The following is a 23,342-nucleotide window of genomic DNA, read 5'->3' as shown; positions in this document are numbered from 1 at the left end:
ACCTTCCCATACAGTCATACCAAATCACCAACACCTTCCCATACAGTCACAGCAAACCAGCCAACACCTTCCCATACAGTCACACCAAATCATCAACACCTTCCCATACAGTCATACCAAATCACCAACACCTTCCCATACAGTCATACCAAATCACCAACACCTTCCCATACAGTCATACCAAATCATCAACACCTTCCCATACAGCCACACCAAATCACCAACACTTTCCCATACAGTCATACCAAATCACCAACACCTCTCAGATTTTAGTTCTTTAATATAAAAGATTTATATCTCCCTTCTACCCTTCATATAGTTTCATGTCTGACTCCTAGGTAAAATGCCCAAATATTCTACTTCTGGGTGTATTTATTATATATATGATAGAAGTAATATATATTATTACTTTCACTGTTTCATAGTATAAATTAATCCCTTATAGTATTATTATTATTTTCAGGTATTTATATAGTGCCGTCAATTTACGCAGCGCTTTTTTTTTTTACAGTTAAATTTTTATTTTATTGTTACACATATAAACATCACAAACATTCCAATACAATACATTACTCTGCACAAAGAATAGTTTTATCCGTACCTACTAACACACACAAAAAAAAAAAAAAAAAAAAAAAAATTCTTAGGGAGAGGGAGGGAAGGGGAATGTCAATAGACCAGTTTTAGAAACAAGGAGAGAAGGAAAAAAAAAAAAAAATTTACGCAGCGCTTTACATATACATTGTACATTCACATCAGTCCCCGCCCCAAGGAGCTTACAATCTAAGGTCCCTAACTCACATACAATTATAGTAGGGATTATCTGCTCTTTTTGGACTATAAAGGGCTCATTTTAGTTTTTTTACCCCCATTATGACAGGTGATACAAAAAAAAAAAAGCACGCTGCTGCTACTAAACGTCAGTCCTGGTTCACACCTATGCGATTTTTGGTGCTTTTTGCAGAAACGCACTACAGTTCATTTAACATGGTTTTCTATGGGACGCGTTCACATCTATGCTTTTTTCAGCCGCTGCGTATTTGGAGAGGGTCAAGAAGGATTTTCCTTTATGCAAAATGGTGCTTTTTTTTTTTAGTTTAATAGACATTAATAGAAAAGCATGCAGTGTGTTTTTGCAGCAGTTTGCGTTTTTTCATCTGCCCAACAACAAATTAGCCAAAAAAAAGCAGCAAATCGCAGCAAAATCGTGTGCGCAAAAAAACGCACAGCAAAAAGCACTACAGAAACAGATGAAAAGCAAACTGCTTAGGTGTGAACTGAGCCCTATGCTGGCCATACAGGTATCCCTTTCCGGACGAGAATATTCATATGAAAAATTCGCTGAATGAAAGAATGTCGTTTGAAAACGTCGCTTGCTTTTAACATTCAGTTTTGAAATGAATGTAATTCCCATCTTCTATAATTGGAGCCCATGGCCTAAATGTTGGACCTCATAGTCTATAATTGGAGCCCATGGCCTAAATGTTGGACCTCATAGTCTATAATTTGAGCCCATGGCCCATATGTGGGGCCCCATGGCCTATAGCTGGGCCCCATAGTCTATAATTGGAGTCAATGGCCCATATGTGGGGCCCCATAGTCTATAATTGGAGTCCATGGCCTATATTTGGGGCCCCATAGTCTATAATTGGAGTCAATGGCCTAAATGTGGGCCCCTATAGTCTATAATTGGAGCCCATGGCCTATATTTGATCCCCTACAAATTATAATTGGAGCCCATTGTCTCACTTTGGGTCCCACGGTCCATAGTTGGGGTCACCTGGTCTAGAGTTGGGGCCCTAAAGTCTCTAGCCGGGGGTCCCATGCTCTATAATTACACCTCTATTTCCAAAGTAATCCAATCCTTCTCACCGCTCCCGCCCGACACTCTCCCCTCTCAGAGCAGGGGAAAAAAAAAAATCACCTCAGCGCTGCAGTTAGCAATGTGAACACAAGATGGCGGCAGAGTACGCCCCCCTCACCCTGGCTCCTCCTCCTCTGTGATCCGAGCGGTCTCCCTAGCAACCGCCCTGTATACGCTATCTCTGGCGAACAGCGACACCTGCCGGCGGCCGCGTGTGTGGGAGGAGCGGGGCGGTGGCGGCCTAAGTGACGTGTCCCCCAGGCAGGTGAGACGGTGGGCGGGGACAGCAGGTGACACGCTGTGTCCTGTCCGGTATGGAGGGGCCCCCGGCGGCCACGAGCCCCAGAACGGAGGTGGTGGAGGAGGAGGGGAGCCCGGCGTGAGCGAGCCCCGGCGGCTGCAGGTGCGTGTGACGTCATCGGCCTTAGAATAATACATCATAATAATAATAATACATTGTCCTTCTCATGACTGGGGGGGATATATATATATACTGTATATTCACATTATTGCAGGGTATATATATATATATAATACACACACATTTGTATTATTATTACTTATTTATGTGTATGATATATATATATAGATGTATACAGTATATACACAATTGCAGGATATCTTCTCATGACTGGGGGGTGATTATATATATATACTGTATATTCACATTATTGCAGGATATATATACATATATTTATTATTATTTATGTGTATTATATATATATATATACACACACACACACAGTATATACATATGAATGCAGGGTATATATATATATTTTTTTTCATTTATTAATCATGTGTATATATTGTGTGTGTGTGTATATATATATATTTTTTTTTTATTATTATTATTATTTATGTGTATGATATATATATATATATATATACACACACACACACACACACAATATATACACATGATTAATAAATGAAAAAATATATATATATAAATATATACCCTGCATTCATATGTATATACTGTGTGTGTGTGTGTGTGTGTGTGTGTGTGTGTGTGTGTGTGTGTATATATATATATATATATATATATATATATAATACACATAAATAATAAAAAAAAAATATATATATATATATCCTGCAATAATGTGAATATACAGTATATATATATATATATATAATCACCCCCCAGTCATGAGAAGATATCCTGCAATTGTGTATATACTGTATACATCTATATATATATATACACACACACACACAGTATATACACATGAATGCAGGATATATGTGTGTGTATATATATATATATATATATATATATATATACACACCCTGAGGTCAAACCCTACTGTAATATATTTTAATACAGGTGGTGATATGTGTGTATAGGATTGGATGTTATCAATAACAGAGATCAATCAGCCACTTAGATCTCCCTATTGGCGAATCTCAGGCTCCTGATTGGCCCTGAAATGTGTCCGTTCAGACCGGTCCGATGGCGAATTCTGTGATTTCCCGCCGATGGCGCAGACAGGTAGAAATGTAACCCCTTCAGCCCTGGAAGATCCCCCCCCTCCCCCCTCCCCCCTTAATGACCAGGCCATTTTTTGCAATACGGCACTGCGTTACTTTAACTGACAATTGCGCGGTCGTGCGACGATGTTCACAAAATTGACATCCTTTGTTTTCCCCACAAATAGAGATTTTCTTTTGGTGCTGTTTTATCACCTGTGCGATTTTTAGATTTTGCGCTATAAAGAAAAAAGAGCGACAATTTTGAAACAGACACAATATTTTTTACCTTCTGCTATAAAACATTCCCAATAAAAAAAATAAATAAATAAAAAATGTATTTTTTTTTTAGCAGTTTAGGCCAATTTGTATTCTGCTACATGAAAATTCGCATTTTTTGCGCTATAAACAAAAAAAAGAGCGACAATTCTGAAAAAAACAAAACAATAATTTTCACTTTCTGCTATAAAACATTCCCAATTAAAAAACATTTAAAAATCACATTTTTGTTAACATTTTAGGCCAATTTGTTTTCTGCTACATATTTTTAGTAAAAAAAAAATTCCAATAAGCGTATATTGATTGGTTTGCGCAAAAGTTACTGCGTCTACAAACTAGGGGAAAGATTTCTGTCATTTTGTTTACTAGTAATGGCGGTGATCTGCAATTTTTAGTGGGACTGCGACATTGCGGCGGACAGATCGGACCCCTAACTGACATTTTTGACACTTTTGGGGGGACCAGTGACATTACTACAGTAATCAGTGCTAAAAATATGCACTGTCACTGTACTAATGATACTGGCAGGGAAGGGGTTAACACCAGGGTTGATCAAAGGGTTAAGTGTGAGCCTAGGGGGTACTTTCTAACTGTGAGGGGGAGGGGCTTGTGGAATCAACACAGAGACCTGTAATCCTAAATAGGAGGAGCCCTGTGTTGATTGCTGAGGGAACAACGGTCTGCTGTGTTTATACAATACAGTAATCAGTGCTAAAAATATGCACTGTCACTGTACTAATGACACTGGCAGGGAAGGGGTTAACATCAGGGGTGATCAAAGGGTTAAATGTGAGCCTAGGGGGTTATTTCTAACTGTGAGGGGGTGGGCTTGTGGAATCAACACAGAGACCTGTGATCCTAATTAGGAGGAGCCCAGTATTGATTCCTGAGAGAACAACGATCTGCTGTTTATAACATCCGACCGCCATTCTCTCTTCATGGGGAGCGATCCCGGCCCTGTGGACCGTCTTCCCCTCTGGCAAATGGGTGCTCAAAGGATTAAGTGTGAGCCTAGGGGGTGCTTACTAACTGTGGGGAAGGTGCTTGTACTGTGGGAAGGCAGAGATTCGTGTTCCTGCTTTGTAGGAACACAGGATCCATGCCTTCCCTTGTCATAGAACAGCAATCTACCCATGTTCCGAAAAATCGCCAAGTGCCGGGGGACCCGCTGATTGGCTCGATAGGGCGATCAAAGGGTTAAATGTGTCCCTAGGGGGTGCTTTCTAACTGTGTGGGGGATGGGCTTATGGAATTGAACACAGAAATCTGTGTTCCTAAATAGGAGGATCCGTGTGTTCATTACTGACAAAACAGCGGTCTGCCTTTCTGTCTCCACGGGGGAGCGATCGCGGATGCCGGACCCGCTGTTCGGCTTGCCGCGTCCCCGCGAAGCGACGTACGTTACGTCAATTCGCAGGACAGAGCCGACCTTCCGCAGTAAAACGATGGCAGGTGGTCTTTAAGTGGTTGAGTTGCAAACAGCAGCAGCCCAGGGGGTTTCCATGCCGTGGTTGCAATGCTTTGCACCAAGAACTGCCCCATGTGTCACAATCAGTGAGCAGGAAGTCCTCCAAACACAACCCATTCACCCTCTTTATTTGTCCATTGAAAGTGAAAAAGCACAAATTTTCGGTTGTCACCAAAACAGGAATAGAGGAGAAATCTTCCAATGGGGACACTACTTCACGCACTTTGGAAGGATTTCCTCTCACTTCCTGTTTTGGCTATGGGAGGGGAAGTGAAGGGATCCCCCCCCCCCCCCAAAATGGGATACAGATTGCAAAAAAGAAAAAATCATAAAAGGGTTATAAATGCCTTTATTTTTATTTTATTGATAAAAAAAAGAAACTGGATGTGCAAATCGGGCAGAATTAAATGTTCTTAGGCTACATTCTTGCATTATGGCCACTAGATGGAGCTGCTATAGCAAATAATGTATTTCCTAAGATCGTCAGCGCCATCTGGTGGGCATAATGTGGTATTATCCTAATTTCTGCTACTTTTATGAATGAAGAAAGACTTACAGCTGTAATTGCAGGGAAAGGCGCTTCTACAAAGTATTGACTCCGGGGGGTGAATACAAATGCAGCCACACTTTTCACAGATTTATTTGTATCATTTATCATTTTCCTTCCACTTCACAATTATGGTCACTTTGTGTCGGTCTATCACATAAAATCCCAATAAAATACATTTACCTTTTTAGTTGTAACATGAGAAAATTTGGGAAATTTCATACACCTTAGGTCAGGAAGTGAGCCAGGACTGCAGAACATTTCCCCCTCTTCTGTTCTCCATGGGATGTTGGAGGTGTTTTGTAGTCCACAGAAAGAGCTGGCAACAATGTAACTGATAACAGTGCAGCACCGGAAGCTATCAGATCTCTGGATTTCTGGCAGAAGTAACAGATATCAAAAATACAGAGCATCCGGAAATTCTCACAGAGCTTCACTTCCTCCACATTTTATATTACAGCCTTATTCCAACATGGATTCCATTCATTATTTTCCTCAGAATTCTACAAACCCCTCCCCCATAATGACAACGTGAGAGAAGTTTGTGCGAACTCTTTGCAAATTTGTTAAAAATAAAAAAGGGGAAAAATCCCATGTACATAAGTATTCACCCCCTTTACCATGTACATAAGTATTCACCCCCTTTACCATGTACATAAGTATTCACACCCTTTGCCATGACACTCAGAATTGAGCTCAGGTGCATCCTGTTTCCACTGATCATCCTTGAGATGTTTCTACAACTTGATTGGAGTCCACCTGTGGTAAATTCAGTTGATTGGACATGATTTGGAAAGGCACACACCTGTCTATAGAAGGTCCCACAGGTAACAGTGCATGTCAGAGCACAAACCAAGCCATGAAGTCCAAGGAATCGTCTGTAGACCTCGGAGACAGGATTGTATGGAGGTACAGATCGGGGGAAGGGTACAGAAACATTTCTGCAGCATTGAAGGTCCCAATGAGCACAGTGGCCTCCATCACCTGTAAATGGAAGAAGTTTGGAACCACCAGGACTCTTCCTAGAGCGGCCGCCCGGCCAAACTGAGGGATCGGGGGAGGGGGGCCTTAGTCAGGGAGGTGACCAAGAACCCGATGGTCACTCTGACAGAGCTCCAGCAATTTTCTGTGGAGAGAGGAGAACTTTCCAGAAGAACAACCATTTCTGCAGCACTCCATCAATCAGGCCTGTGTGGGAGTGGCCAGACGGTAGACACTCCTCAGTAAAAGTCACATGACAGCCCGCCTGGAGTTTACCAAAAGTCACCTGAAGGACTCCCAGACCACGAGAAACAAAATTCTCTGCTCTGATGAAACAAAGATTGAACTCTTTGGCCTGAATGGCGAGCGTCATGTCTGGAGGAAACCAGGCACCGCCCATCACCTGGCCAATACCATCCCTACTGTGAAGCATGGTGGTGGCAGCATCATACTGTGGGGATGTTTTTCAGATGCAGGAACTGGGAGACTAGTCAGGATGGAGGGAAAGATGAATGCAGCAATGTACAGAGACATCCTTGATGAAAACCTTCTCCAGAGCGCTCTGCACCTCAGACTGGGGGGGAGGTTCATCTTCCAACAGGACAACGACCCTAAGCACACAGCCAAGATAACAAAGGAGAGGCTACGGGACAACTCTGTGAATGTCCTTGAGTGGCCCAGCCAGAGCCCAGACTTGAACCCGATTGGACATCTCTGGAGAGACCTGAAAATGGCTGTGCACCGACCCTCCCCCATCCAACCTGATGGAGCTTGAGAGGTCCTGCAAAGAAGAATGGGAGAAACTGCCCAAAAATAGGAGTGCCAAGCTTGTAGCATCATACTCAGAAATACTGGAGGCTGGAATTGGTGCCAAAGGAGCTTCACCAAAGTATTCAGCAAAGGGGGTGAATACTTATGTACATGGCAAAGGGTGTGAATACTTATGTACATGGGAGTTTTTTATTTTTAATAAATTTGCAAAGATTTTAAACAAATTTCTCTCACATTGTCATTATGGGGGATTATTTGTAGAATTTTGAGGAAAATAATGAATTTAATCCATTATGGAATAAGGCTGTAATATAAAATGTGGAAGAAGTGAAGATTTCCGGATTCTCTGTATATAAATATATCAAATCTCTTCTAATGGGGTATTTGAGAGACCAAAGGACTGGGATAGAAGTCCCCAGCGGGGGGGGGGTGTAGATCCCCTGTCATATTTTAGGTCCTCCATGGTGACCCCCGGCGGCTGTGCTTTGACATTTCATCACACAATGTGACTTCTCGTCTCTTTGGAAATACCGGTTTGGTGACAAAAATCTGCAACTTGTCTGACCGCTCCCGGCTGCAGCTTCGGGGATGTTTGCCAAGTAGAACCGCGTGTCACCGAGCCGCACAGACTCCGCCCCTCAGGTCCCTCCGATGGAATGTTCCATTAAGGGGACTGTAAAGGGAATTTTTTTTAAAATAATAAACACGTCGCACTTCCCCGCTCTGTGTGCGCCTCGCTCTTCCCCGCTCTGTGTGCGCCTCGCTCTTCCCCGCTCTGTGTGCGCCTCGCTCTTCCCCGCTCTGTGTGCGCCTCGCTCTTCCCCGCTCTGTGTGCGCCTCGCTCTTCCCTGCTCTGTGTGCGGCTCGCTCTTCCCTGCTCTGTGTGCGGCTCGCTCTTCCCTTCTCTGTGTGTGGCTCGCTTTTCCCTGCTCTGTGTGCGGCTCGCTTTTCCCTGCTCTGTGTGCGGCTCGCTCTTCCCTGCTCTGTGTGCGGCTCGCTCTTCCCTGCTCTGTGTGCGCCTCGCTCTTCCCTGCTCTGTGTGCGCCTCGCTCTTCCCTGCTCTGTGTGCGCCTCGCTCTTCCCTGCTCTGTGTGCGCCTCGCTCTTCCCTGCTCTGTGTGCGGCTCGCTCTTCCCTGCTCTGTGTGTGGCTCGCTTTTCCCTGCTCTGTGTGCGGGTCGCTCTTCCCTGCTCTGTGTGCGGCTCGCTCTTCCCTGCTCTGTGTGCGGCTCGCTCTTCCCTGCTCTGTGTGCGCCTCGCTCTTCCCTGCTCTGTGTGCGCCTCGCTCTTCCCTGCTCTGTGTGCGCCTCGCTCTTCCCTGCTCTGTGTGCGCCTCGCTCTTCCCTGCTCTGTGTGCGCCTCGCTCTTCCCTGCTCTGTGTGCGCCTCGCTCTTCCCTGCTCTGTGTGTGGCTCGCTCTTCCCTGCTCTGTGTGTGGCTCGCTTTTCCCTGCTCTGTGTGCGGCTCGCTCTTCCCTGCTCTGTGTGCGGCTCGCTCTTCCCTTCTTCCCTGCTCTGTGTGTGGCTCGCTCTTCCCTGCTCTGTGTGTGGCTCGCTTTTCCCTGCTCTGTGTGCGGCTCGCTCTTCCCTGCTCTGTGTGTGGCTCGCTTTTCCCTGCTCTGTGTGCGGCTCGCTCTTCCCTGCTCTGTGTGCGCCTCGCTCTTCCCTGCTCTGTGTGCGCCTCGCTCTTCCCTGCTCTGTGTGCGCCTCGCTCTTCCCTGCTCTGTGTGCGCCTCGCTCTTCCCTGCTCTGTGTGCGCCTCGCTCTTCCCTGCTCTGTGTGCGCCTCGCTCTTCCCTGCTCTGTGTGCGCCTCGCTCTTCCCTGCTCTGTGTGCGGCTCGCTTTTCCCTGCTCTGTGTGCGGCTCGCTCTTCCCTGCTCTGTGTGCGCCTCGCTCTTCCCTGCTCTGTGTGCGCCTCGCTCTTCCCTGCTCTGTGTGCGCCTCGCTCTTCCCTGCTCTGTGTGCGCCTCGCTCTTCCCTGCTCTGTGTGCGCCTCGCTCTTCCCTGCTCTGTGTGCGCCTCGCTCTTCCCTGCTCTGTGTGCGCCTCGCTCTTCCCTGCTCTGTGTGCGCCTCGCTCTTCCCTGCTCTGTGTGCGCCTCGCTCTTCCCTGCTCTGTGTGCGCCTCGCTCTTCCCTGCTCTGTGTGCGCCTCGCTCTTCCCTGCTCTGTGTGCGCCTCGCTCTTCCCTGCTCTGTGTGCGCCTCGCTCTTCCCTGCTCTGTGTGCGCCTCGCTCTTCCCTGCTCTGTGTGCGCCTCGCTCTTCCCTGCTCTGTGTGCGCCTCGCTCTTCCCTGCTCTGTGTGCGCCTCGCTCTTCCCTGCTCTGTGTGCGCCTCGCTCTTCCCTGCTCTGTGTGCGCCTCGCTCTTCCCTGCTCTGTGTGCGCCTCGCTCTTCCCTGCTCTGTGTGCGCCTCGCTCTTCCCTGCTCTGTGTGCGCCTCGCTCTTCCCTGCTCTGTGTGCGCCTCGCTCTTCCCTGCTCTGTGTGCGCCTCGCTCTTCCCTGCTCTGTGTGCGCCTCGCTCTTCCCTGCTCTGTGTGCGCCTCGCTCTTCCCTGCTCTGTGTGCGCCTCGCTCTTCCCTGCTCTGTGTGCGCCTCGCTCTTCCCTGCTCTGTGTGCGCCTCGCTCTTCCCTGCTCTGTGTGCGCCTCGCTCTTCCCTGCTCTGTGTGCGCCTCGCTCTTCCCTGCTCTGTGTGCGGCTCGCTCTTCCCTGCTCTGTGTGTGGCTCGCTTTTCCCTGCTCTGTGTGCGGCTCGCTCTTCCCTGCTCTGTGTGTGGCTCGCTCTTCCCTGCTCTGTGTGTGGCTCGCTTTTCCCTGCTCTGTGTGCGGCTCGCTCTTCCCTGCTCTGTGTGCGGCTCGCTCTTCCCTGCTCTGTGTGTGGCTCGCTTTTCCCTGCTCTGTGTGCGGCTCGCTCTTCCCTGCTCTGTGTGTGGCTCGCTTTTCCCTGCTCTGTGTGCGCCTCGCTTTTCCCTGCTCTGTGTGCGCCTCGCTCTTCCCTGCTCTGTGTGCGCCTCGCTCTTCCCTGCTCTGTGTGCGCCTCGCTCTTCCCTGCTCTGTGTGCGCCTCGCTCTTCCCTGCTCTGTGTGCGCCTCGCTCTTCCCTGCTCTGTGTGCGCCTCGCTCTTCCCTGCTCTGTGTGCGCCTCGCTCTTCCCTGCTCTGTGTGCGCCTCGCTCTTCCCTGCTCTGTGTGCGCCTCGCTCTTCCCTGCTCTGTGTGCGCCTCGCTCTTCCCTGCTCTGTGTGCGCCTCGCTCTTCCCTGCTCTGTGTGCGCCTCGCTCTTCCCTGCTCTGTGTGCGGCTCGCTTTTCCCTGCTCTGTGTGCGGCTCGCTCTTCCCTGCTCTGTGTGCGCCTCGCTCTTCCCTGCCTAGTGTGCGCCTCGCTCTTCCCTGCCTAGTGTGCGCCTCGCTCTTCCCTGCTCTGTGTGCGCCTCGCTCTTCCCTGCTCTGTAAAATCACCGGAAAATCACGTGCTGTTTCGGCGCCATTATCGCCGCCTTTTTCTTTATTGCCAAAATGCTAAAAGCTGCTTTTTCGGCCAATCTGTTTCGGTGCATCTCTAGTGGTAACTGTGAACAGGACAAATAGAGAGGGAATCTCCCTAACGGGGACACTGACAGCAATAAAAACCTGACAGGGGGTCTAACCCCTCTCCACTCCATCCAACACTAAAAAATAAAGTGGATCATTTTATTATCTTCCTTAATATTGTAGCAAATTTTTTTTTTTCTTTTTTGAATGAAGCAAAGGAGGGTGATTGTAAAAAGGAGGCGTCCCGGGTTCTGTATTACACCAGGAAGTCGTGTCCTGCAGCTGTGAGCAAACATTCACACCCCGGGAGACGATCTCTACAACAAGCGACATGTGCGTTTCTTCTCCTCCGCCCTCACTGCTTCCCCTCCTTCCTCGCTGCTTCCCCTCCTTCCTCGCTGCTTCCCCTCCTTCCTCGCTGCTTCCCCTCCGTCCTCGCTGCTTCCCCTCTGTCCTCGCTTCTTCCCCTCCGTCCTCGCTGCTTCCTTTACCCTCCTCGCTGCTTCCCCTCCGTCCTCGCTGCGTCCCTTCCCATCCTCGCTGCTTCCCCTGTCCTCACTGCTTCCTGTCCTCGCTGCTTCCCCTCCGTCCTCGCTGCTTCCCTTCCCGTCCTCACTGCTTCCCTTCCCATCCTCGCTGCTTCCCCTCCGTCCTCGCTGCTTCCCCTCCGTCCTCGCTGCTTCCCCTCTGTCCTCGCTTCTTCCCCTCCGTCCTCGCTGCTTCCTTTACCCTCCTCGCTGCTTCCCCTCCGTCCTCGCTGCGTCCCTTCCCATCCTCGCTGCTTCCCCTGTCCTCACTGCTTCCTGTCCTCGCTGCTTCCCCTCCGTCCTCGCTGCTTCCCTTCCCGTCCTCACTGCTTCCCTTCCCATCCTCGCTGCTTCACCTCCATCCTCGCTGCTTCACCTCCGTCCTCGCTGCTTCACCTCCGTCATCGCTGCTTCCCCTCAGTCCTCGCTGCTTCCCCTCCGTCCTCGCTGCTTCCCCTCCGTCCTCGCTGCTTCCCTTCCCATCCTCGCTGCTTCCCTTCCCATCCTCGCTGCTTCCCTTCCCATCCTCGCTGCTTCCCCTCCGTCCTCGCTGCTTCCCCTCCGTCCTCGCTGCTTCCCCTCCGTCCTCGCTGCTTCCCCTCCGTCCTCGCTGCTTCCCCTCCGTCCTCGCTGCTTCCCTTCCCATCCTCGCTGCTTCCCTTCCCATCCTCGCTGCTTCCCTTCCCATCCTCGCTGCTTCCCCTCCGTCCTCGATGCTTCACCTCCGTCCTCGCTGCTTTACCTCTGTCCTCGCTGCTTTACCTCCGTCCTCGCTGCTTCACCTCCGTCCTCGCTGCTTCTCCTCCGTCCTCGCTGCTTCAACTCCGTCCTCGCTGCTTCCCCTCCGTCCTCGCTGCTTCCCCTCCGTCCTCGCTGCTTCACCTCCGTCTTCGCTGCTTTACCTCCGTCCTCGCTGCTTTACCTCCGTCCTCGCTGCTTTACCTCCGTCCTCGCTGCTTCACCTCCGTCCTCGCTGCTTCACCTCCGTCCTCGCTGCTTCACCTCCGTCCTCGCTGCTTCCCCTCCGTCCTCGCTGCTTCCCCTCCGTCCTCGCTGCTTCCCCTCCTTCCTCGCTTCTTCCCCTCTGTCCTCGCTTCTTCCCCTCTGTCCTCGCTTCTTCCCCTCCGTCCTCGCTGCTTCCTTTACCCTCCTCGCTGCTTCCCCTCCGTCCTCGCTGCGTCCCTTCCCATCCTCGCTGCTTCCCCTGTCCTCACTGCTTCCCGTCCTCGCTGCTTCCCCTCCGTCCTCGCTGCTTCCCTTCCCGTCCTCGCTGCTTCCCTTCCCATCCTCGCTGCTTCACCTCCATCCTCGCTGCTTCACCTCCGTCCTCGCTGCTTCACCTCCGTCCTCGCTGCTTCACCTCCGTCCTCGCTGCTTCACCTCCGTCATCGCTGCTTCCCCTCAGTCCTCGCTGCTTCCCCTCCGTCCTCGCTGCTTCCCCTCCGTCCTCGCTGCTTCCCCTCCGTCCTCGCTGCTTCCCCTCCGTCCTCGCTGCTTCCCTTCCCATCCTCGCTGCTTCCCTTCCCATCCTCGCTGCTTCCCTTTCCATCCTCGCTGCTTCCCCTCCGTCCTCGCTGCTTCCCCTCCGTCCTCGCTGCTTCCCCTCCATCCTCGCTGCTTCCCCTCCGTCCTCGCTGCTTCCCTTCCCATCCTCGCTGCTTCCCCTGTCCTCACTGCTTCCCGTCCTCGCTGCTTCCCCTCCGTCCTCGCTGCTTCCCTTCCCGTCCTCGCTGCTTCCCTTCCCATCCTCGCTGCTTCACCTCCATCCTCGCTGCTTCACCTCCGTCCTCGCTGCTTCACCTCCGTCCTCGCTGCTTCACCTCCGTCATCGCTGCTTCCCCTCAGTCCTCGCTGCTTCCCCTCCGTCCTCGCTGCTTCCCCTCCGTCCTCGCTGCTTCCCCTCCGTCCTCGCTGCTTCCCTTCCCATCCTCGCTGCTTCCCTTCCCATCCTCGCTGCTTCCCTTCCCATCCTCGCTGCTTCCCTTCCCATCCTCGCTGCTTCCCTTCCCATCCTCGCTGCTTCCCCTCCGTCCTCGCTGCTTCCCCTCCGTCCTCGCTGCTTCCCTTCCCATCCTCGCTGCTTCCCTTCCCATCCTCGCTGCTTCCCTTCCCATCCTCGCTGCTTCCCTTCCCATCCTCGCTGCTTTACCTCCGTCCTCGCTGCTTCCCCTCCGTCCTCGCTGCTTCCCCTCCGTCCTCGCTGCACACATAGAAACGATCAACAAACATTACATTTTGTTTTATAATTCCCAATAATAATCTCCCCGCTGGATTTCCCCATCTCCACACTCTGTGGGGGAACAGCTTGTAGCAGGGGGGGGGGGGAATCTGCATTCGTATACCTGACTTTGACCAAAAGGAAGGAGACAACATTCTGAAGACTCGCAGCATGCAGCTTTTATTGTCAGGAGATTATAATCTACAGTCACACATATCCAGTCACAGCACAGGTCAGCAGGCAGCGCATACTCCCCCCCCTCCCCCCCAATCTTAGAAGAAAGCCAGCGACATACGGGTACGTCGTCTGGACTGCCTATGCCACCCGCCCACAATAAATAAACTATGGGTTGGCGGCAAGTAGTTAAGTATGCAGGTACTGGGTGGTTCTCTTTTTTCCCCCCCGTGTATTCCTGCTTTTCTTGTTTTTGTAATGTTTGACTATATGATGAGGATGTAGCTGGCAGTTTCTATAACCAACACCAATTTTTGGTTTATCTATGTTAAGTATGCAGGTAGTAAATATAAAATACAAATGTATGTCTGTTCATTCTGACTCATTCAGCCTGATCTGCATTCGCTAACTCTAAGTATGTTTTTGTTTATACAGGTCTCCTGGAAGTAGACACCTCAAGCTGGAGCCATGAGTGCCCCCAAACAATGGGACATCAGCAGAACCTTGGCCATTGCCAGCTTATTCAATTTCTTCCACAATGTTGGAAATTTCTGTGTCTTTCCCTTCTTAACCATCTTCTTCCGACACTTTGGACTAAGCCCTCAACTGGTGGGAATTATAATGGGGGCAAAACACATTGTCTTTGCTCTCTGGGCCCCGTTTTGCTCTTTTGTGGCCAAGACCAACAGCAAGAGAAGAATCATCATTATTTCTTCTTTGCTTTTTTCAGCGGTGGCTAGCGGAGTCCTCACCTTTTTCCCACCACTGCAGCAGGACATGGTCCTTAAGTTCTGCAATGTTAGTCTCTCGGGGACAAACAAGCAGACTATACCGGGTGCCATGGACATGGAAATGTTCGGACCTGAAGACAACAGCAGTTTTGTGTTGCCTGAACCTCCCCAGGTAACTACGATGGCATCAGTCATGTTTACAAGTCCTAGCATTGCAACCTCCATGGAAACTAAAATGACTCCTAAAGCCTTGGAGAATGTACATGTTGAGACTCCTCGTCACCCAGATTCATCCATCCATTTAAAAACATATATCACTCCTAAAAAACTGTCTAAAACAGATGCTTCGAAACAGTATACCAAGCTGAAGGATAGACCCACCACCAGCAAGCAATCTACAGTCACCCCAGAGCATAGCACCTTTTCAACTGATGAAGTTGTGAGGACCTCTTTAGAACAGGAACCTCAAGATGACCATTCTGGCTTCATCACTTTCCAATCGCAAACTGAGTCTTCCAACCACAATGTGCCAAAAAAAAGAGATTTAGCCAAAAGGGCAACCCAACGCGAGCACTTTCTTATAGAACATAAGATATTCCTGGCTGTCCTGGGAATTGTACTTATTTGGGAAATTGTTGCTTCACCTCTGGAGTGGACAGCAGGCGACAGCGTTTATGAGTACCTCGACTTTGTGGATGCCACAGATCGGCACGAGAAGATCTGGATCTGGCGGTACTTGGGGGCTTGCCTCGGGTCCTTCTCCATTGTGTTTCTGATAGACAACGTCAACTGTTTCTTGATCCCCGGCCTTCCTAGAGTCTACCTCCACTTTTATGGCTACTCCACCTTCATGATTATCACTCTTCTGTTGAGCACATTGTATCCCATACATGTCTCGAAGAAAACAGAACACGCAAGCAAAACCATAAAAGCTTTGGGCCTCATGGGAAGTGACGGCCGTATCATCCTGCTGTCGGTGACCATATTTTTGATGGGTGCCGTGAGGTCCACTGCTGACAATTTCTTATTTTGGAAGATGCAGGATATGGGGAGCTCTGAAATTTACATGGGACTTTCTGTGGTCCTCGCCCTAGTTTCTGAAATTGTCCTGTATATTTTTAAAGGCAAACTCATGAGGTCCTTGTCCTTCAAGTGGATGGTGGCTCTTGGCCTCCTCTGCCAAGCAGTAGAGTTTTTGTATTATTCCTTCCTATGGGTACCTTGGGCCGTGTTACCAATTCAGTTGTCAAGTGCCTTCAGCAACGGTGTTCTTTTGTGGGCCATCAAATCCCAAGTTGATGATGTGGCCACACCGGGAATGGAGAGGTCCATCCAGCTCGTCCTGCACTGCTTATCCCACCATTTCGGAGCTAGCTTAGGCAGCTTTGCCAGCGGTTTCGTCATTAGCAGTTTCAGCCTTGCCATTCTCTTCCAGTCCTGCTGTGTTACGTTACTGATCTGGCTGTTGATGTTTTTGGTCATCCAACCCAAGCTTCCTCACATCAAGAAGATCAACTACTCACGACTTCTCGCACCCGACAACAGTGATATGAGTGACTCTGAGGATGACCAGGAAAAGGACTGGCTGGTCAAGGCTATGAAAGACGACAGTAAAATATGGTAGCCCTGGGCGTTGGCTGTTGTCCATGACCAATACTTGACGTATCCAGGATCCAAGCCTGAAAATTTTAACTTTTTTTGTTATTCTGGAAACTTCTCCAATCTCCGATCCAAGCAGTTCAGTTCTCATCTAATGGGACTCATAGAACTTGTTCTGCAGCCAATATTTCCTGTACTGTTATAGTGTGGGAAATGCCAGGCAAAGGCATGGACTATAGAGCAAAGAGAAAAGTTTACTCCAAAAGGTTGAAACACTCGAGCCAAAGGCCCAAATTGTTAGAGCCCTGCCGATGTCATAAAAAGACTCTGAATTTTAGAACAATCTTTATAATCTGCTTTAATGGCTTTGAATGCAAATGAGATAATATATTCTTTAATTACAAGTGTTATGTCATGATTTTTAATGCTGACTTAAATCTATAAAATACAGATAAAATTCATACAGTGAGGGAAAAAGTATTTGACCCCCTGCTGATTTTGTATGTTTGGCCACTGACAAAGAAATGATCAGTCTAAAATTTTATTGGTTGGTTTTGTTTACCAGTGAGAGACAGAACAACAAAAATATTCAGAAAAACGCATTTAAAAAAAGTTATAAATTGATTTGCATTTTAATGAGTGAAATAAGTATTTGACCCCTTAGTAGTTGGTGGAGAAACCCTTGTTGGCAATCACAGAGGTCAAAAATGGTGCAAAAAGGTAAATCAGCGCAATTAAATATAAAGTGGTGTAGTGTTGAGACCCAATAATTTTGGATACATAAAGAAAATACAGCAGCTATATAAAACCTCCTTCACTAACGGGAGAAATAAACTATAAACAAATATGTATACAGCGCTATATAAAATCAAATAAAGTAACAATGTGCATCATATAAATCAATAAACTCGCTTAAAGTGCAATATATATTCCTCTTAGGTGCAATATATAATGTCCAAAAAGTGCATTTAAAGTAAAGTGCATAAGGGTCCACTAAAATATAAATATAACAGTGGGTTAAAATTCAATGAAGTGCTTGATAGATGTTTCATATAAAAGTGCAAGTGACACCACCACCGTTTAGCCACCAGATGGCCTCTCACCTCACTGAAGCATTAAATCAGCATTGAATCCTCCATAAAACCAGTATAGGGAATGCAACTTCCTGAATCGATCTCTCACCATCCCATGGACATGATATGTGAATAAAGATAATGAGGCATCTAAGTGTACACTGCTATTATCCTTTAATTGATTCACATTCAAAGTAGAATTGCACTCACATGAATCGGCACAATGTGCGGACCGTACATGCCAAAAACAGTAGCTATTAGGAGCCGTGGTGGTGGGTCGCTGCTCGTCCGTCCAGGTCTCCTCCCCCTATACGCGTGGCATCTTACGCTTTCACGACACGACTTCCTCAGTAGGGTTCATCACAGAGGTCAGACGTTTCTTGTAGTTGGCCTCCAGGTTTGCACACATCTCAGGAGGGATTTTGTCCCACTCCTCTTTGCAGATCTTCTCCAAGTCATTAAGGATTGGAGGTTGATGTTTGGTAACTCGGACATTCAGCTCCCTCCACATATTTTCTATGGGATGAAGGTCTAGAGACTGGCTAGGCCACTCCGGGACCTTAATGTGCTTCTTCTTGAGTCACTCCTTTGTTGCCTTGGCCGTGTGTTTTGGATCAATATCATGCTGGAATTCCCATCCACAATTCATTTTCAATGCCCTGACTGAGGGAAGGAGGTTCTCACCCAAGATTTGATGGTACATGGCCCCGTCCATTGCCCCTTTGATGCAGTGAAGTTGTCCTGTCCCCTTAGCAGAAAAACACCCCCAAAGCATTAGGTTTCCACCTCCATGTGTGACGGTGGGGGATGGTGTTTTTGGGGTCATAGGCAGCATTCCTCCTCCAATTACGGCGAGTTGATGCCAAAAAAACTTGATTTTGGTCTCATCTGTCCACAACACTTGCACCCAGTTGTCCTCTGAATCATTCAGATGTTCATTAGAAAACTTCAGACGGGCTGTACATGTGATTTCCTGAGCAGGGGAACCTTGCGGGCGCTGCAGGATTTAAGTCCTTCACGGCGTAGTGTGCTATCGATAGTTTTTTTGGCAACTATGGTCCCAGCTGAGATCATTGAGAAGATTCTCCCGTGTAGCTCTGGGCTGATTCCTCACCGTTCTCTTGATCATTGAAACTCCATGAGGTGAGATCTTCCATGGAGCCCCAGACTGAGGGAGACTGACAGTTATTTTCTGTTTCTTCCATTTGTGAATAATCGCACCAACTGTTGTCACCCTCTCACCAAGCGGCTTGGCGATGGTCTTGTAGCCATTCCAGCCTTGTGTAGGTCTCCAATCTTCTCCCTGACATCCTTGGACAGCTCTTTGGTCTTGGCCATGGTGGAGAGATTGGAATCTGATTGGTTGATTCTGTGGACAGGTGTCTTCTATACAGGTAACAAGCTGAGATTAGGAGCACTCCCTGTAAGAGAATCCTCCTAATCTCAGCTTGTTACCTGTATAGAAGACACCTGGGAGCCAGAAATCTTGCTGATTGATTGGGGATCAAATACTTATTTCACTCATTATAATGCAAATTAATTTATAACTTTTTTGAAATGCCTTTTTCTGGATATTTTTTGTTGTTATTCTGTCTCTCACTGGTAAAATAAACCGATCAATAAAATTATAGACTGATCATTTCTTGGTCAGTGGGCAAACGTACAAAATCAGCAGGGGGTCACATACTTTTTCCTCACTGTATGCAGTTGCTGATTTACCTGCCCTAGGTTCTGTATTTCTGACCATCCAGCCCTGAAATTAACCACTTTCCACCTGGCCTATTGTACGGCCAAGCAGGAGTACTGTTATCCTGGATAGACGTTATATGACGTCCTCCAGGCACATGCCTCAATAGCAGCTTAATCTGTCATCGGATCATTGTACCGGGCCAGCCCTGGTACCATGTGATCGCTGTGACCAATCACATGTCAGTTGTACACAATGAAAATGACTAAGCTATGGGGCTGACTAGAACCCAACTGTCATTTAACGAAGCACATAAGAGGACCAGGAGAGTTGTAGGGAACACCAGGTGAAGTGGATGCAGCTCTTCTCAGGTTAGGTCTTGAATTCCTAATGCACATATAAAAACATTTACACCTAGATGGAGGCGCCCTCTAGTGTTTGTTTTTTACAGTTGTACACAATGACTGATTTTTATTCATAGCCATTCATTGTGTACCATTGTGATTGGTCACAATGATCCCATGGTACAAACAGGGCCAATCACAGCGCATCTGTACCATGTAATAACTGTGACCAATCACAGCTATCACAATAGTACACACTGGCAATGAAAGGATGCTATTTATAAAAATGATTGTTTATAACAGTGATCATCATTGTTATAAGCAATCATAGTGTATAAATAAAAATCTTGATCACCTCCCCAGCGTAGTACAGTGTCACTATTATAACACTAAACTCCTCTGGTTACAGTGTGTAAAAAAAACAGTCAGTAGCCACACCAGTCATATGATGACGCTGTACTGTTCTGGTAATAGTACGTTAAAAAAAAAAATGTTTATTTAAGCACTCGACCTACAGAAGATTTACTCCCCTTCATGACCAGGCCATTTTTTGCAATCCAGCACTGTTTTTCTTTAACTGACAATTGCGCGGTCATGCAACGCTGTACAAATTAAATTTTATATAATTTTTTTTCTCACAAAGAGAGCTTTCTTGGTAGTATTTGATCACCCCGGCATTTTTTTTTTTTTGGCGCTATAAACAAAAAAGACAGACAATTTTGTAAAAAACAAAAAAAACAATCAAATCCAATCAAAAATGTAACCACTTTAGGACCGGAGGATTTTCCTGCTTTACGTCCAGGCCTCTTTTTTGCAACTTGGCACTGTGCGACTTTAACTGACAATTGCGCGGTCATGCAACGCCGTACCCAAACTAAATTTACGTCCTTTTTTTCCCACAAACAGAGCTTTCTTTTGGTGGTATTTGATCACCTCTGCGCTTTTCATATTTTGCGATATTAATAAAAAAAGAGCGACAATTTTGAAAAAATAGTTATTTTTCTACTTTGACAGTTAAAAAATATCCAATATATTAAATTTTTGCCATATATTTAGGCCAAAATGTATTTAGCTACATGTCTTTGACAAAAAAGATTTTACCCCATTCCTGACCAGGCCATATTTTGCGATTCGGCACTGCGTTATTTTAACGGACAGAGCTTTCTTTTGGTGGTATTTGATCACCTGTGCGATTTTTACTTTTTGCACTATAAACAAAAAAAGAGCGACAATTTACAAAAAAAAAAGACAATATTTTTCACGTTTTTTATATGAAAATCCCCCAAAAAAATGTAAAAATCAAAATTTTTTAACATTTTAGGCCAATTTGTTTAATGCTACATATGTTTGGTAAAAAAAATCGCAATAAGCGTATTTTGATTGGTTTGCGCAAAAGTTATTGCAGCTATTAACTACGGGAAATTTGTCATTTTTATTGTTTTTTTAACTAGTAATGGCGGCGATCTGCAATTTTTTTTTTTTTTTGCGGTACTGCGACATTGCGGCGGACAGATCGGACCCCTAACTGACATTTTTGACACTTTTGGAGCTACCAGTGACATTACTACAGTAATCAGTGCTATAAATATGCACTGTTACTGTAATAATGACACTGGCAGGGAAGGGGTTAACTTTATTGGTGATCAAGGGGTTAAATATATGCCTGGTGCTTGCTGACGTGTGTGGGGGGAGGGGGTTGTGTGACACAGACACAGATCGCAGGTTGAGCTATGCTGAATCCTGTGATCGGTCCCTGCCTGTCACATAGGAGATCCCCCGGCTTTGTTTACACAAGCGGGCGGATTTCCTCACTCGATCCCCGACGATCCGGGAAGAGCTGCGGTGATCATCGCCTCTCCTCCCCTGGCCCGACTCCCACTGTGTCTGAATACAGCGGGAGCGAGCCTCCGGTGGCGCGTGCGCGTCGCCCACAATGGGAGGAGCCCAGCGACGTAGGTCTACGTCGCTGGACGATAACGAGCCACTTTGAGGCAGTATGCTCCATGTGAGCGGTCGGCAAGTGGTTAAAAAAAAACAAATTTCTTTATAAAATTTAGGCCAATGTGTATTCTGCTACATATTTTTTGGTAAAAACAAATTCCCAATAAGCATATATTGATTGGTTTGTGCAAACATTATAGCGTCTGCAAACTATGAGATATATACTGGAATTTTTATTTATTTTTATGCTAATAATGTCGGCGATCAGCAACTTCTAGCAGGACTGCGATATTCGGGCGGACAATCGGACACTAATATAAAATTTCGTCTTGACAAATTCCCTTAACTATGTCACATAGCCCTTGTAATGACCCTAGTCGCAGTGTGCCTCTGGTCCGCAGCACCCCCATTCCAAGATGGTGCGGTGGTTTGCCTGGAGCGGTGCCCGCCCGGTCCCAAGGTGTTGTGAGTAGTGTCCCCCCTCCCTTCTGGTGTTCTTTTTGGGGTGGACGTGGGCCCCTCCCTGGGTTGGTCGAATCTTCGAATGCCCTTCCTTCAGTCATGTCACCCCTCCATTATCTGGGTCCCACTGCAGACCACCCCCCCCCCATTCACCCATGCCTAGCTTGTTATTGTCATAACCTTGATTTCCCAGACCTTAACGGAATTGGCTAATCTTCTGCGCCAGGATTTGGAAGGGGGACAACCTCCTGACCTGGTGGACCAGTTGGTCCAGGGGTTGCAGTATATCTGTGCTGCCTCGCTGTATGCGGCCCCCTTAGCCTGTAGGGTGTCCGTGACAGCGGTGACTCTTCGCCGCATGATATGGCTGAAATACTGGTCTGCGGACCAGGCTTTCAAGAAAGTATTGACTGATCTCCCTTTTGTAAGAGATCGCTTGTTCGGAGCTTCCATGGAAGAGATCGTTAAGGGACTACCAGGAGCAAAGAGTCTTGTCGCAAACGTGGCCCTTTCTTCTCGACCCATAACTGGTCCTTTCACCCCTCGGGATCTAAGGTCCAGGGATCAAAATCCGCCGTAACCCCGCAGCAAGTTCCAAGAGGCCCTGGCCTGGTAAGTCAAGAGTGGGTTCCTCCGGGACCGCAGACAAGCCCGCTTCTGCCTGAAGGGGCGCCTTAACGGGTATCTGGGGTGGGGGGATGTCTTTGCTTCTTTCTGGATCCGTGGACCTCCTTGATTCAAGAAAAAATGGGTCCACGAGTTGATTCGGTCCGGTTACAAGATCGAGTTCCAGTCCATTTCCTTTTCGGTATCTTGTGTTTTGGAGTTTCTCCAAAGAGGTGTAGATCAGCTTTTGGCCTTGGGTACCATCAAAGGCCAGATTTCGGGCCTGGCAATTTTCTTTCAGCGCCCGCTGGCCATGAATTCCTTGGTTCACACCTTTATTCAGGGGTCCGCCACCTGGCTCCCCCGGTGAGGTCTCGTTACCTCCGTGGGACCTCAATTTGGTGCTGTCGGTCCTTCAGAAACCGTCTTTTGAAAATATTCGTGAGGTTTCTCTGCTTACTCCGTCACAGAAGGTAGCCTTCTTGGTAGCTGTTACTTCTGCGTGCAGGGTGTCGGAGTTTCCTGCGTTGTCTTGTCGTTCACCCTATCCGGTGGCTCACAGAGACAAAGTGGTGCTTCGTCCCTGCCAGTCATTCCTTCCTAAAGTCATCTCTGGTTTCCATTTAAATTAAGACATTGTGTTGCCTTTCTTGTGTCCTAAGCATCCTAAAGAGATTGCCTTTACATTCTTTGGATGTGGTTCGGGCAATCAGGGTGTACCTGGCGGCGACTGAGTCGTTCCGTAAATCAGATTCTCTATTTGTCCTTACGGATTGGATCCATAAGACAATTTCTAGATGGATCAGGCAGATGGTGGTGCAGGCCTATTCCATTAAGGGTCAGGATCCTCCTTTCCCTGTTAACCGCTTGCCGACCGCCGCAAGTACATTTACTGCAGCAGTCAGCCCCTCCTGGGCAAAGCGACATAGTACTACGTCGCTCGCCTAGGAGCCTGTAGGGGGCGAGTGCACGCTGCCGTAGGCGCGCTTCCGCTCGTTCACGGCCATCTCCGCGCGATTGACCAGCGGCTCCGACGTCCGCCGGTCACTCGCGATCTCCCGCTGGAGAGGGAGAA

The 23,342-nt window shown here is 48.0% G+C and overlaps 1 protein-coding gene across 1 annotated transcript; it reads left to right on the top strand.

Moving 5' to 3' along the window:
- Positions 1–2,068: 2,068 nt before the first annotated feature.
- Positions 2,069–16,307, top strand: MFSD6L (major facilitator superfamily domain containing 6 like). Its single transcript, XM_082271469.1, has 2 exons — positions 2,069–2,267; positions 14,260–16,307. Exon 2 carries the CDS (start codon positions 14,293–14,295, stop codon positions 16,177–16,179), a length of 1,887 nt encoding a protein of 628 aa, XP_082127595.1. The 5' UTR covers positions 2,069–2,267; positions 14,260–14,292; the 3' UTR covers positions 16,180–16,307.
- Positions 16,308–23,342: the final 7,035 nt, after the last annotated feature.

Source organism: Pelophylax lessonae (assembly GCF_965119305.1).
Source record: "Pelophylax lessonae genome assembly, chromosome: 11".
In the NCBI taxonomy this organism is placed as follows: domain Eukaryota; kingdom Metazoa; phylum Chordata; class Amphibia; order Anura; family Ranidae; genus Pelophylax; species Pelophylax lessonae.
The sequence above is the reverse complement of the archived record's forward strand: the minus strand, read 5'-3'. Positions and strand labels throughout refer to the sequence as shown.

Bases quoted from the DNA above. Each gene is read 5' to 3' on its own strand.
- MFSD6L (XM_082271469.1), top strand. From the start codon at position 14,293: ATGAGTGCCCCCAAACAATGGGACATCAGCAGAACCTTGGCCATTGCC.